We start from the raw sequence: 13330 nt of genomic DNA on the forward strand, positions 1-13330 counted from the left end.
CCCCGGTGAGCGATGAGCGGGAAACGCGGCGGGACCCGGCTGGGGGCGCGGGCGAGGGCGGTGTCCAGAAAGGGGGCCCGCAAGTTCGAGGAGCACTTCCTCTCCTTTGCGCCCCACCTCAGTCCTAGCTCCCCCTGGCCGTCCAGGGTCCCTGGAAATTGGGCTCCTGGTTTGGATCGCGCTCCGAGGCCATTCTGGGATGCTCGGCAGCTGGCAGCGCCGTCGCGACCCCTGCTGCGTCCTGCCAAGGCCCCTGTGCCTGGCTTTCCGCAGCTCCCTGCACCTTCCTTAGGACTCAGAACTGGGGCCTAGCGTGCCCTCCTGCGGGAAGACCTTTCCTGCCTCCTCTACTGCCGTTCATCCAGCCTCCAGATCTCTGGGCAGGAAAGGCAGCGCGGAACCGCCCTGGACTTAAAGAGCTAAGCCTTCTCTGTCCCCTCGTCCCAACACACACAGCAGAGGGCGGAGGTCCAGAGAAAGTCCCACAAAGCTATTCGGGACTCAGCGACGGCGAGTGCTAGGCATCAGTGCATTTACCCCCTCAGATCACCTCCTGTGGGAGGCAGCCAGGGTTTGCACTGTGACCCTGTTCCGTGGGGAAACTGAGACCCAGGCTGGTTATAATAACCAGGCCCCATTGCACTTCCCCCACCTCCCATCATGTAGCTCTGGGAAAGCTCGGGTCGGGTCGCTGTGACAGCGAGGTGATCCCCGCCTCTCTGCCCTGCAGACATGTCCTTCCGAAAAGTCGTGCGGCAGAGCAAATTCCGGCATGTGTTCGGGCAGCCAGTCAAGAATGACCAGTGCTATGAGGACATTCGAGTGTCCCGTGTTACCTGGGACAGCACTTTCTGCGCAGTGAACTCCAAATTCCTGGCAGTGATTATAGAGGCCAGCGGTGGTGGAGCCTTCCTGGTGCTCCCCCTAAACAAGGTGGGCCCCATCAGGGTTGGGAGGGGGGCTGGAACAAAGACTGCAGGCACCTGAGCCACACCTCTGGCCCTTCTGCACACCTCAAAGGCATGCCTTGATCGCCCCCTCCCTGCTGGGCAGGTGTCATGATCCGTATTTACTCCCCAGGAGGTGTGAGGGAAGGTGGCAAAAGTGTTTATTACCACTGAGTCAGAGACAGGAGCTGCAGACATTTCCTGCTTACGGGAGGCGGGTGGTTGGGCACTGTCACATCTGCACCACCAGTGAGCCAGGTTAAACACAGCATTCCTACTCCAGGGAGGGGACTGAGGCTCTGGAGAGATGGAGCAGACGTTCTGACTGTCCCTCATGCCTGCAGACGGGCCGCATTGACAAGGCCTATCCGACAGTGTGTGGGCACACTGGACCTGTCCTGGACATCGACTGGTGTCCCCACAATGATGAAGTCATTGCCAGTGGCTCAGAGGACTGCACAGTCATGGTGAGCACAGGGCTGTTCAGGCCAGAGTCTCGGTGTGGCTGCAGGCTGCTGGTAACAGGGGCAAGCAGAGGCCTCAGCCTAGCATCCCCATCCTTCCTGCAGGTGTGGCAGATCCCAGAGAATGGTCTGGTTTCCCCACTGACAGAGCCAGTGGTGGTACTGGAGGGGCACACCAAGCGTGTGGGTATCATCACCTGGCACCCCACTGCCCGAAATGTGCTACTCAGTGCAGGTCAGCACTGTTCCCTACCCACCCTGCCCTGAATCCCCCCTTTGCATATGTGACTCTGGAACATCCCAGCAGCCTCTCCCGGGCCCACTTGATGGATAGGGAAGCTGAGGCCTGCAGCAGTCAAGAGAGTTGGTTCAGTCCCAGAGGAAAGGGCGAAGTAGGCCTGGTGGGCTGGTGGCCCCCACCTGCCTGCCCAGGCCTAAGCTGATGGCCCTTCACCTGCCAGGCTGTGACAATGTGGTGCTCATCTGGAATGTGGGCACTGCAGAGGAGCTGTACCGCCTGGACACGTTGCATCCTGACCTCATCTACAATGTTAGCTGGAACCGCAATGGGAGCCTCTTCTGCACGGCATGCAAGGACAAGAGCGTGCGCATCGTCGACCCCCGCCGTGGCACCCTGGTGGCAGTATGTGGCCCCAGAGGGTGAGGATGGCAGTGGACAGGACCAGGGGCTTGATCGGGGTGCTGTTCTGATTACCTGTTCCTCCCCAGGAGCGGGAGAAAGCCCATGAGGGGGCCCGGCCCATGCGGGCCATCTTCCTGGCAGATGGCAAGGTGTTCACCACAGGCTTCAGCCGTATGAGTGAGCGGCAGTTGGCACTCTGGGACCCAGTGAGTGGCCATGGTCAGCCGAAGGAGGGAGGCTTGAGACTGGGCCCCTACCATGGCAGCATCACACTGGACCAGGCTGGAGGGGTCAGCCTGGAGAGGACTGTGGCCCAGAACCTCTCCTCTCCCTGCCCTGTGCTCTCCGGCCTTCACTGACACTCCCCCAATGTCTCCCACTGCCCCCGTGTCTTTGCCACCCTGTTCCTCTTAATGGAAAGGCACTTTCCTCCTTTGCTTGCTTGAACCACCCAGCTAGCCCTCTAGGGCCAGTACAGAGACCTCTCCTCCAGCAGGCTCCTCAGCCCTTGCCATGAAGTACTCTGTCCTGCAACTGTGTTTATGCACACTAACCAGGGTCCCTTCAAGGCAGGGCTGGTGCTGCCCATGGTAGGGACTTTCTTAGCACTTGCTTGGTGGCCTGGGAAGATTCTTAAGGCCTGGGTGAGGATGGAAAAGTAGGATCATGGGAGTGGACAGGATCCCTTCGTAGGTTACACTGTGGGCAGGGGGTAGGAGAGAACCCCCCGCCCCGTTGGGACAGTGCCTGCTGACACTGAGGCTGGTTAAGGCCAGTCCTGGTCAGGGGTTTGTATGGACAATTCTGGCTTGGCCTGACTGACCTCCACATATCAGGAAAACCTCGAGGAGCCTATGGCCCTGCAGGAGCTAGATTCAAGCAATGGGGCTCTGCTTCCCTTCTACGATCCTGACACCAGCATGGTCTACGTTTGTGGCAAGGTGGGCCTGGGCACAGCTGGTGGGGATAGGGGAAGTTTCATGGCCAAGTGCTGAGCCCTCTGCCATTACAGGGTGACTCCAGCATCCGGTACTTTGAGATCACTGATGAACCCCCCTACATCCACTTCCTGAACACATTCACCAGCAAGGAGCCCCAGAGGGGCATGGGCAGCATGCCCAAGAGGGGCTTGGAGGTCAGCAAGTGTGAGATTGCCCGGTAAGAGAGGTATCAGGCAGCCATTGTATGATACTTTTTTATTTATTTATTTATTTTAGTACTGAGGATCAAACTCGGGCCCTTGCACTTCTGAGGCAGGTGGTGCAACCACTGAGCCAAATCCCTGGCCCACAGGCAGCCACTGTAGATGGGACTCACTCTGGGACCTGGCCTAGGAATGGGTCAGGATGAGGGTAGGGGCCAAGCCAGGGGCATCCAAGGTGAGAGGTCACATTTCGGGAGCAGGAATATCAGAGGGGCCCAAAGGTTAGGGGCCAGTCTATAGGAACCCTTGAAGCCACAAGGCAGGCTGCAGGAGGGGTCTTGGGGTCAGCCCGTGGGAAGGCTGAGTAAGGGTTGGAGGTGGAAGTTGGGGGCAGCTAGGAGAGCTCCATTCATGGGGCTTCCTGTCCCTTTCTCAGGTTCTACAAACTGCATGAGCGGAAATGTGAGCCCATTGTCATGACTGTGCCAAGAAAGGTGAGGCCACCTGCTTCCCACACCCATTTGCTTCCTTCTCTAGCAATATTGGTGGTGGGTGAGGCCTGTGATTGGATGCGGTGAGCGGGTGGGCTGGAGAGATGCCAGCATGCACTTGTACCCACAGGGTAGATGGGGCAAGCCGGGTGACACAGAGGGCTAGCTGAGGGCCTGTGCCCAGCAAACCACGGGAGACAGGGCCCAGCATTCATGAGGAGTTGCAGCCGTGGAGGGCCTTCCAGTAGGAGACAGGACCCACAGCAGGGCCAGGTGGTGCCATCCAGCAGGGGAGCAGGCCAAGCAAAGGGCATGGGAGGTGGGAATGGAAAGGGATGAGGGACTGGCTGCAGTGCAGAGTTCTATGAGGACAACCAGGCCATGTGGGGCTTGGCCCCAGATGCCGAGAGTCTCAGACACACTTCCATTATTCTCCAGCTGACATTTGCTGAGCAATTCGTTTGATGTGCCTGGCACATCTGGGAGCAGAGTCGCGTGGGGGCTGATAGGACCTGCCCTGGGAGCTTAGTCCATGAGGCCCAGATGTGGCTCCCAGGATCTCACAAAGCTATATAGCTGGGCCCTGCAGTTTGTAGAGAAGGGTGGTGACAGAACCCTGTTCGGGAGGGTTGGGGACAGCTGCAGAGGGACCTAACTGTTGATGTCCAGAAGGGAAGGGAAATGGCTGATCTGAGATTACTCAGGATCAGGACATTAGCGGTCCGGTTGACAGAACATCAGCCCAGAGCCCAGGAGGGTAGTGAGGAAGTGGCCACCCAGGGTCCATATGTGAGGTCTTTGACAGGAGGTCCTCAGCTCATCCTGACCTCTACCTGCCGCGCAGTCCGACCTCTTCCAGGATGATCTGTATCCTGACACAGCTGGGCCTGAGGCAGCCCTGGAGGCTGAGGAGTGGGTGAGCGGGCAGGATGCTGACCCCATCCTCATTTCACTGCGGGAAGCTTACGTGCCCAGCAAACAGCGAGACCTGAAACTCAGCCGACGCAACGTCTTATCTGACAGCCGGCTGGCCAGCTCCAGTCGTCTGGGAGCCTCCACTTCTGCTGCCACCACCACCGATGCCTCCCCCAGTGGCAGCCTCACAGGGGCTGGGGTATGTGCTCCCTAGTCAGGGTTGGTATTGGGAGCTCAGGTGATGTCCCAGTCTGTGTGCCCGGCCATCTGGTGCCCCTTTCTGAGCCGGAGTGCACTGTTTGGTGGTTGGTTTGAGAAGGGTTGTGGCTGATTGCCACTGACTCTCCGTTGTCCCTGCAGGAGGCTGGGAAGCTAGAGGAGGTCATGCAGGAGCTGCGGGCATTGAGGATACTGGTCAAAGAGCAAGGGGAGCGCATCGGCCGCCTGGAGGAGCAGCTTGGCCGCATGGAGAATGGGGATGCATAGGGCCACGGCCCTGGGCCCACCCCCTCACTGCATCCCCCTCCTTCATCCCCTCCTCACTCAGCTTCTGCTGGCAGGTCACACCAGGCCACTGGCTGCCGAGCAAGGGTCTCTGTGGCAGATCAGGGACCAGTTTGTACTTGACCAGGCCTGGGGCCCAAGTTGGAGCCACCACCTAGCTCTGGTCATTGTTACTATGGAGGATTTTTACACCAAGGCAAGCTCACTTGGACTCTGAGGGACCATTTCCCTCCCACACCCAACTCTCTCTTCCTCCCCAGAAGAAATGGCAGGGATGAACCCTATATTTTTCATTCCAAATAAAATTTTCTTTCTAAAAGCTTGGCTTGACCTGCCATTGCAAGAGTGGGCTTGGGAAGGGAAGTCTGCAAACCTGGGGACAGATGAGCATGGAAATCATGACTGTGAAACGTCTGTGGTCCCCAAATAACCACACATTGCTCCCCTAAATTCTGTAAGTCAGAGAAACAAAGGCAGAAGACTTACAGACATTGCTGGGCATGGTGGTGCATGCCTGTAATCCTAGCACTCAAGCTACATAGTAAATTCAAGGCCGGCCTGAACTACATATTGAGACTCTGTCTTAAAGAAAAAAAAAAGACACATCCAAGGCTGCATCCGGCTTTGAGTTGGGTGCCTGGTCCCTCCTCAGAGGCCTGGTTACAGGCCTGTGGCTCCAGCTTCCCCCAGAGAAACTTGGAGAATTTGATGTGGTATGGGGTGGTCCCAAGAGGCCCCAGCCCCACCAGGGTCCTGCAGCAGGCAAGTGCGGGTGGGGTATTGTGGACAGGAAGCGGAAGTGTTGGGTCGATAACCCCTAGCTGCAGTTGAGCACCCAGAGCTCACTTCTCAATACATCTAGAGCCAGAGGTGAGAGCCCTGTGAGGAGGCCAGCAGACCAATGGTGAGTGTTAGTGCCTGCTTCTTTCTTGAAGCAGTGCAGGGTGGTTCCAGGAGGTTGGGGTGGAATGTCTGGGTCCCAGGAGCTATGGAAGGGTTCCCCTACTAGGACCCAGGGCAAAGAGAGGCAAGACCCAGGAAAAGCATCACTGGGCAGAAGCTGGGTCCAACTCAGAGTCTAGCACCCCACTCCAGGTCCAGCCCCACTGTGAGGCCCCTGGGGTAGACCCTACCTGGTCATCTCATGAGCTGAACCCCAGCATGGCTCCTGTTTGTGTTCCTGGGACCCAGAGGCTGAGGGAAGGGCCGCACTCATACCCCTCCCCCCCCTCCACGCTCTACCTGACTTTCCAACCGCAGGCTTCCTCTGCCAGCTGCACCCGCCACCCCCAGCCTCAGCCCTGCTTGCTTGAGGCCCTCAGGGACGACAGGTTACTGAGCGGAAACTCTGCAGCTGGGGCAGCCCCATAGCTATAGGAGGAAGAGGGCCCCCAGGGACCCCTGTCCTGGGACCCAGCCAAGCAGAGGCTTAGGGGTTGGTTCTGTGTTCATCCACATCCCTCCATCCCAGCCTCCAGAAGAGTCAAGACTGATGCCAAATGCTCAGGCCCCTTCCTTCCCTTCTCTCTCCCCTTACCACCCTCCTACCCCCAGGAGGGCAGTTTTGACACATTCAGGAGGAGGCTGTATTTCTTGAGCATCTATTATGTACCAGGTATTGTTTTAGGTCCTTGGCCACCAAAATGTCTTCCCACAGCTTATTCTGGTGGAGGTGTAAGGTAAAGCAACAAAAAAGACAGGTAGACCCGTATCCAGCGTAAGCTGTGGAGAATATATAGAGCAGGTTTAGGGGTCTGGAGAGTACAGGGTGAGTGGACTGCTGTAATAAACAGCAGTTAGCAATCAAGGTCATCTTGGGTCTCACGGGAGGTGAGCAGGCACCCACATGGCCCTCAGGTGTGGAGCATTCCAGGCAAAGAGAAGGAGCCAGTGCAAAGGCCTCAGGCAGGAGCAGGCTGAAGGAAGCAAGGAACGGGGCGGTAGGGTCAAGTCAGAGTTTGAGTCAGATCACACTGGGCCAAGGCTTTGACCAAATAAGGACTTTTTTGCTTGACTGCTCCCTTTTTCTTTTTTTTTTTTTCCTTTTTTTGGTATCAGGGATTGAACTCAAGACCTTGCACTTGCAAGGCAGGCACAGCGCCACTGAGCTAAATCCCAACCTGGACTTCTCCCATTTTGTTGAGAGGCAACTGAGGACCTTCTCAGTGGGGAACAGAAAGTAATCTCTGTCACCCACCCAGCTCCACACCAGGTGACAGCCCCATCTTGTCTCCCACAGGCTCTATCCTGTGCCCTTGGGCTTGGGATGCTGCTGGTTCTGCCAGGAACCCTGGGCTCCGGGGACAGCGTGGGTTCCAGCTCTATAACCGTTGTCCTACTGCTCCTGCTGCTTCTGCTTCTGATCACTGGACTGGCCCTGGCCTGGCACCGCCTTAGCCGTGACTCAGGTGGCTACTACCACCCAGCCCGTTTGGGCACTGCGTTGTGGGGCCGTACCCGCCGCCTGTTCTGGGCCAGCCTTCCAGGCCACTGGCTTCAGACCCATTTTGAGTTGGGGTCATCAGACAATGCAGAGGGGCAAGAGGATGTACAGGACGCAGAAGATGAAGATGCTATAGATGGGGGCATGGAGGAGGCTGAACCCCAGGAAGACAAGCAGCTCTGTGGAGCAGGCGCCCACCCGGAGCAGGCCCTGGGGCACACTGAGGAAGCACCTGACATTGACGCTGAAGGGGGTTCAGGGGGCAGTGCTGAGGCCCTGTTGAGTGACCTGCATGCCTTTTCAGGCAGTGCAGCCTGGGATGACAGTGCTGGGGCAACAGGGGGCCAGAGCCTCCATGTCACTGCACTGTAGGAGTCAGCCTTGGTGTTGCAGCCCTCATGGTATCTCACTGTACCTCTGCTTCCCAAGCTACCACTGTGGAACACAGCTGCCAGGACCTGTCGCTACCCCAACCCCCATGTGGAACACCTCAGACTGTTACCCCTGACAGTTCCCATACCTGTCAGCCCCACCCCCTCCAGAAGGCCACCCATCACATGGGCCCTGGGCAGCCATTTGAAATAAATCCCTCCCATCCTACAGATCTGTGGTCCTGTAGTGTCCCCTCACCTCCCTAAGCAGGTACTGTTCTTGGAATGACCCCACCTATCCCGAGTCTCCCAGAAACCATGATTTCCAGAGTCCAGTCAATGCCATGATTCAGGCCTTTAATTCTGCAATGGCATGGCTAAAGGCAAGAGTCCCGTCCAGTGGGACCCTCCTGCCAATAGTCATAGCCAACTGCCTCCACGTGCATGATTCTAGTGCTCAGCCACCCCAGACAAAGACATACTCCTGTCCCACAGACACACCTCAGGTCTCTGGAGCAGCCAGGGGCTGGCTATGCTCACAGCTAGCAGGGAAGGGGCCTCAATGTTGCCCTCACCCCTACCCATCCTCCTAGCGCCCAGGGCGCCCACGGCCCCTCTTGGACTTCTTGGTCCCTGAGGGGGGACGGATGGGGAGGGGAGCAGTGCTTGCGGGTAGTGGCAGTGGTGGTGGCAGGAGTGGAGGCAGAGGCGGTTCCATGGGTTCTGATGGGCCTGGGCTAGGTCGGAATCCCTCAAAGGGAGAGAATTTGAGGGGGCTGCAAGGGAAACCAAGGCAGAGTCAAAGCCTCCTAGGCCCTGCTGGATGACCAGCTCTTATGGTAGAAAGGAAGGCTGAGAGGGGCCCTAGCAGCTTTGGCCAAGACCACCCAAAGCCACCAGCCTCCTGTCACTAGAGCCCCCTGTACCAGCCACCTGCTCCCCTGTGCCTCTTGGTACCTGATTGGGGTCCGGGGGCTGCTGTTGAGGCGACGTGGGGAGCGCAGCTTGGGCTGGAAGGAGAAGCCCTCTTTGATGCTGTCCAGGACGGAAGGGGCCACGTATGTGAAGCCCTGGAGGGAGAGGTCAGGCCAGCTGATGCTCAGTGTCCACCACTCCTTGGGTATCAACCCTGCCTTGGTCTCCATGGTCCATGTGCCCCCAGGGGAACTCACTAGGAAGGCCTGATTGGCACTCTCACTGAGGGCTGTGTCATCTGGACTATCCACTGGTGTCTGCCGCGTAAAACGGGTGTCGAACTGACTCACATCCTCCTCTGACTGCTGTGGACAGATCCACATGGGAAGGGTCAGGGAAGGGCAGTCTGAGGAGTGGGGCCTCCACTGGCCACAAGGCCAAGAGGGTCTACACTCACCAGACTTGGCCTGAAAGGGGGATCCACACGGCGGGCCAGGAGATCGTCCCAGTTGATGTGCCGGAAGAAGGGGTGCCTCTGACGGTAGACAGCACCCTCAAACATGCCAACCGTTCACCCTTCCTGGCTCCCTCTTGTTTTTGGTCCCAGACTCACCTGCACATCAGTAGCATCCCCTGGGCCACCCCCAATCCGTTGGCTGGGATTCCGCTTCAGAAACTGTGGGGCCAAGGCAGAGGGTTAGGGCTTGGGGGAGGTATAGCTGTCCAGCTCCAGGATTGGTGGGGGAGGATGAGGTTGGAGGGGTGCCCTGTAGTATGGCCTCCACTTATTAAGCCCCACAGGACCTTCACGCTTAGGTACACTGGCATCTTCTCCAGAAGCTTTTGCTGACATCACCTGACACCTCTAATAAGGATCCAATGCCAAGTCCCAAAGGAGTCCTCCCTTCTCATGTACTCCCAGCTGCTGGCTCTCCTGATGGAAGTGGCTGGCTCACCTGGAGCACTCTCCTGATTAGGAACTAGACCTGGGCTTATCTAGAGGAAGCAGCTGATCTGTCAGAGCTGAGGCCTGGGCTCAGAGTCTGGTAGTGTTGCTTTTACTTCCACAGGCACACTGCACGGGCCAGTGGCACTCAGGAACATATATGGAGTGACCCTGGGCAGGAGGATCCCCACCTTTTTGACAAGGTCCCGGGCATCTGGGGTGAGGTAGGGGGGCAGCACCAGCTTCCCCTTGATGATCTTGTCCATAGTCTTCTTCCTGTTCTCTGCAGTGAAGGGTGGCTGGAGGAGCCAGAAGGTGAGGGGAACCTGGGGGCCTCCACCAGGTCCTGCCCCAGCCAGAAGGGGGATCTCCCACACCACCCCCCTCCCAAGGAGGCTGGACTTGCCGATCCAGTGAGCATGTCGTACATCAGGGCCCCCAGGCTCCACCAATCCACCGCCCGGTTGTGGCCACTGCGCACCAGAATCTCAGGGGCCCTGGGGGCCGAGTGGAACTGTCAGTCAGGCCAGACTCCCTCTGGCTGTGCTCCCAACCCCTGGGCCAGCCGGGAGCTACTTACATGTACTCAATGGTGCCACAGAATGTATGAGTGACAGCGCCCTCATGAATGGACTCCTTGCACAGTCCAAAGTCTGTGAGTTTGATGTGGCCTGAGGATGAAGAGTGGAGGATGGTCAGGACCACACGCCCACAGCTCCCAGCCTTTCCCTGCGGCCTTTCTCTGCAGACCCAGCCATGCAGCTAGCTACACAGTGTGTGTGCTCACAGGCGCACCCTGGCTGTTGAGCATGATGTTCTCAGGCTTGAGGTCTCGGTAAATGATGCCTTGGGAGTGGAGATGGCCCAGAGCCAGGGTGATCTCAGCTAGGTAGAAGCTGTAGAGACAGGACAGGTTGAAGGGGTAGAGGAAGAGCCAAGCACCCCTGGGGAGAGGGGCAAGCTTCACACCCACCAGGCTGTGTCTTCCAGGAAGATGCCTTCTCGCTCCAGATGTGTAAAGAGCTCACCACCTGTAACACAAACACATCAGCAGCTGTGTGCTACAACTCAGTGCTGCCACTGACTTTGAGTCTCAGTTTCTTCTTGGGAAAAAGGGAGCTTATAAATCCCACCCTACCTGCCTCCCAGAGCTGCCGTGGGGATTCAATTCAATTCAGCAAACATCTACCGCCGCCTACTCGGTGCCTGGCCCTGTGCTGGGTGAAGCTGGGGGCAGAGATGAGGAGACCCAGCCATTGCCCTCAGGATGCTCAGTCTGATGGGGAGACAGATACATGCACACTGCTCAGGGACGCCAGACTAAGGCAACAGCTCAGAGCTTTGCCCAAAGAACCTCAGGGCAGAGACAGTGCAGATGAAGCTAATCCCAACAAAAGACAGAATGTGAGGTGGCCATGGGGCTTTCCAAGGTATTGACATGGAGGGGAGGGATGCAGAGTGTACAGCTAGCAGCTCTCAGATCTCAGCTGGTACAGGGAGGGAGATGGAAAGTGTAGACCTGAACTGTTTCACGGTGAGCAGGGAGCGATGGGCCAAGAAGCCAGGCTTTGTCTGGGCAGTTAGAGACTCAAGGAAATTAGCAGTTTTGGTAGTCAGGTGTGGCAGCACACACTTACAATCCTAGCCTTGGGAGCCTGAGGAAGGAGGAAAGCCATGAGTTCAAGGCCAGCCTGGGTTACACAGAAAGTTACACCTGCTGGGCGTGGTGGGCGTGGTATGGCACATCTGTAATCCCAGCACTTGGGAGGCTGAGGCAGGAGGATCGCTGTGAGTTCGAGACCAGCCTGGGCTACATAGCGAATGCCAGGTCAGTCTCAACTACATAGTGAGAATCTGTTTCAAAAACGAAAACAAACAAACAAAAAACCTAGCCTGAATTACATATCGAGACCTTGTCTCAAAAAAAAAAAAAAAAAAAAAAAGTTGCCAGGCATGGTGGCGCACATCTGTAATCCCAGCACTTGGGAGGCTAAGGCAGGAGGATCACTGTGAGTTCGAGACCAGCCTGGGCTACACAGTGAGTTCCAGGTCAGTCTCAACTACATTGTGAGACCCTGTCTCAAAAAAACCAAAACCAAAGCAAAACAAAACAAAAAAAAGTTTAGCAATGACCCTGGTAGCTAAAGGAGGAAACATGAAAGCAGGGAAAGAGCTGGGGATGTCAGTGACACAGCATCTGCCTTACTAGTACAAAGTCCTGAGTTCGATCCTCAGCACCAAAATAAAAAGCAAGCAAGGAGGTGAACTGGGGCTGACTAAAGAAACTGTGACCACTACACACACACACACACACACACACACACACACACACACACCGACCAAGAGGCAGTAGAGGGGATGAGCAACACCGCAGAGGATGCAGCTAGATGAAGCCCTGACCAGATGCCAGGCACACAAGGAAAGAATACAAAAAGGGAATGTAGCAGAAGTGGACAAAACCACCCTCTCTGGTCTTCTATACCAACGCCTGTTATTCCCATCCACCCCCAACACAGGCAAGGGACACAGCAGGCACTGGACAGATGTTTGCTGAATGAACGCATGAATGAATGAACAGGGGGACAGTGGACACATGGTGGATGGAAGGGTCCCTTAGTCTCTCAAGCTTCCTTCAAGCACCCAGCAGTTCCTGCACTGGTCCCTGGCCACCCATAGCCCAGCTGGACCCATATGCATACCGCTGAGACACTCCAGGATGAGGTAGAGTTTGCCACCTGTCTGGAAGGCATAGGCAAGTTCCACAATGAAGGGATGCCTCACTGACTCTAGAATGTTCCGTTCAGCCCGAGTATGTGCTGTGTCCTTGGCATTACGCACGATTTTGGCCTTGAGAAGCAGGAATGGGTTAGAAGGTAGGGCATCTAGAACTCCTTCAATCCCTCTAACCATTACTCTCCTTTTTTTTGTGGTTATTCCATGTCCTCTTTCATTGTTTTGCAGCAGAAAGCTCAACCCTGAATACATTGCAAAAATCTGGCTGTGCTATAAGGTCCTAATGACCTTAATGAATATGGACATAATATGCCATAAACATGAACTAAGATTAACAAAAATGAAAAGGGAGAAAGGGGGCCGGGGATTTGGCTCAGTGGTTCCACCGCCTGCCTCACAAGCACAAAGACCTGAGTTTGATGCCTGGTACAAAAAAAGGGGCAGTGGGAGGACAACTAGAGGAGGGAAGGGAATTTAAAACAGAGAGTCAGGTATGGTGGCACACAGCTGCAGTCTCAGCACCCAGGAGGCTGAGGCAGGGAGGATCCCTGTGAATTTGAAGCCACCCTGGGTTACATAGTGAGTTCAAGTCTAGTCTTAACTACATAGAGAGACCTGGTCTCAAAAATAATAAAATAAATATATACTTAAACAAAAATTTGTACTTTCAGCCCCTGTCTGCACTCCAGGTCTGCACAGTCCATGGATCTGTAGTGATGCCATGATCCCTCCCACTGATCAAAACATGGCATTGGGTTCAAATGGTCATGAGCCCCCTTTCTTTTTTTTTTTTTTTTTTTTTTTTTTTTTTTTT

At 56.1% G+C, this 13330-nt stretch overlaps 3 protein-coding genes across 4 annotated transcripts in view; 2 read left to right on the forward strand and 1 right to left on the reverse strand.

Moving 5' to 3' along the window:
- Positions 1 to 33: 33 nt before the first annotated feature.
- On the forward strand, positions 34 to 5427 carry Coro1b (coronin 1B). The gene is made up of 10 exons (XM_010635813.3): positions 34 to 933; positions 1292 to 1414; positions 1517 to 1646; positions 1873 to 2054; positions 2141 to 2260; positions 2891 to 2995; positions 3067 to 3212; positions 3635 to 3692; positions 4534 to 4803; positions 4965 to 5427. The coding sequence occupies exons 1-10, from the start codon at positions 733 to 735 to the stop codon at positions 5088 to 5090; spliced, it is 1461 nt and encodes a 486-aa protein (XP_010634115.1). The 5' UTR covers positions 34 to 732; the 3' UTR covers positions 5091 to 5427.
- Rps6kb2 (ribosomal protein S6 kinase B2) overlaps positions 5292 to 13330 on the reverse strand; it is a 10511-nt gene continuing 2472 nt past the window's right edge. Inside the window, exons 5-15 of one of the 2 annotated variants that reach the window (XM_010635810.3) lie at positions 12483 to 12630; positions 10757 to 10814; positions 10579 to 10679; positions 10364 to 10454; positions 10190 to 10280; positions 9975 to 10082; positions 9451 to 9513; positions 9295 to 9372; positions 9095 to 9202; positions 8880 to 8992; positions 5292 to 7024 (exon numbers count right to left, since the gene is read on the reverse strand). In XM_010635810.3, the coding sequence (XP_010634112.1) occupies positions 6682 to 7024; positions 8880 to 8992; positions 9095 to 9202; positions 9295 to 9372; positions 9451 to 9513; positions 9975 to 10082; positions 10190 to 10280; positions 10364 to 10454; positions 10579 to 10679; positions 10757 to 10814; positions 12483 to 12630 (1302 nt within the window). In that variant the 3' untranslated portion in view covers positions 5292 to 6681. Of the gene's footprint in view, positions 7025 to 8378; positions 8699 to 8879; positions 8993 to 9094; positions 9203 to 9294; positions 9373 to 9450; positions 9514 to 9974; positions 10083 to 10189; positions 10281 to 10363; positions 10455 to 10578; positions 10680 to 10756; positions 10815 to 12482; positions 12631 to 13330 lie in introns of those variants that run through there. The other variant, XM_010635811.3, reaches the window with a different exon arrangement.
- Positions 5941 to 8133, forward strand: Ptprcap (protein tyrosine phosphatase receptor type C associated protein). The gene is made up of 2 exons (XM_010635812.3): positions 5941 to 6012; positions 7348 to 8133. Exons 1-2 carry the CDS (start codon positions 6010 to 6012, stop codon positions 7921 to 7923), a joined length of 579 nt encoding a protein of 192 aa, XP_010634114.2. The 5' UTR covers positions 5941 to 6009; the 3' UTR covers positions 7924 to 8133.

Source organism: Fukomys damarensis, unplaced genomic scaffold (genome assembly GCF_012274545.1).
Source record: "Fukomys damarensis isolate Sample0158 unplaced genomic scaffold, DMR_v1.0_HiC HiC_scaffold_27, whole genome shotgun sequence".
Classification (NCBI taxonomy): Eukaryota; Metazoa; Chordata; class Mammalia; order Rodentia; family Bathyergidae; genus Fukomys; species Fukomys damarensis.

What these genes read in the sequence shown, in the direction of transcription:
- Coro1b (XM_010635813.3), top strand. Translation starts at nt 733, where the DNA reads ATGTCCTTCCGAAAAGTCGTGCGGCAGAGCAAATTCCGGCATGTGTTC. An exon ending in GCCGTGGCACCCTGGTGGCA is followed by an intron (nt 2,055 to 2,140) that starts GTATGTGGCCCC and finishes GTTCCTCCCCAG; the next exon opens with GAGCGGGAGAAAGCCCATGA. An exon ending in TGGTCTACGTTTGTGGCAAG is followed by an intron (nt 2,996 to 3,066) that starts GTGGGCCTGGGC and finishes CTGCCATTACAG; the next exon opens with GGTGACTCCAGCATCCGGTA.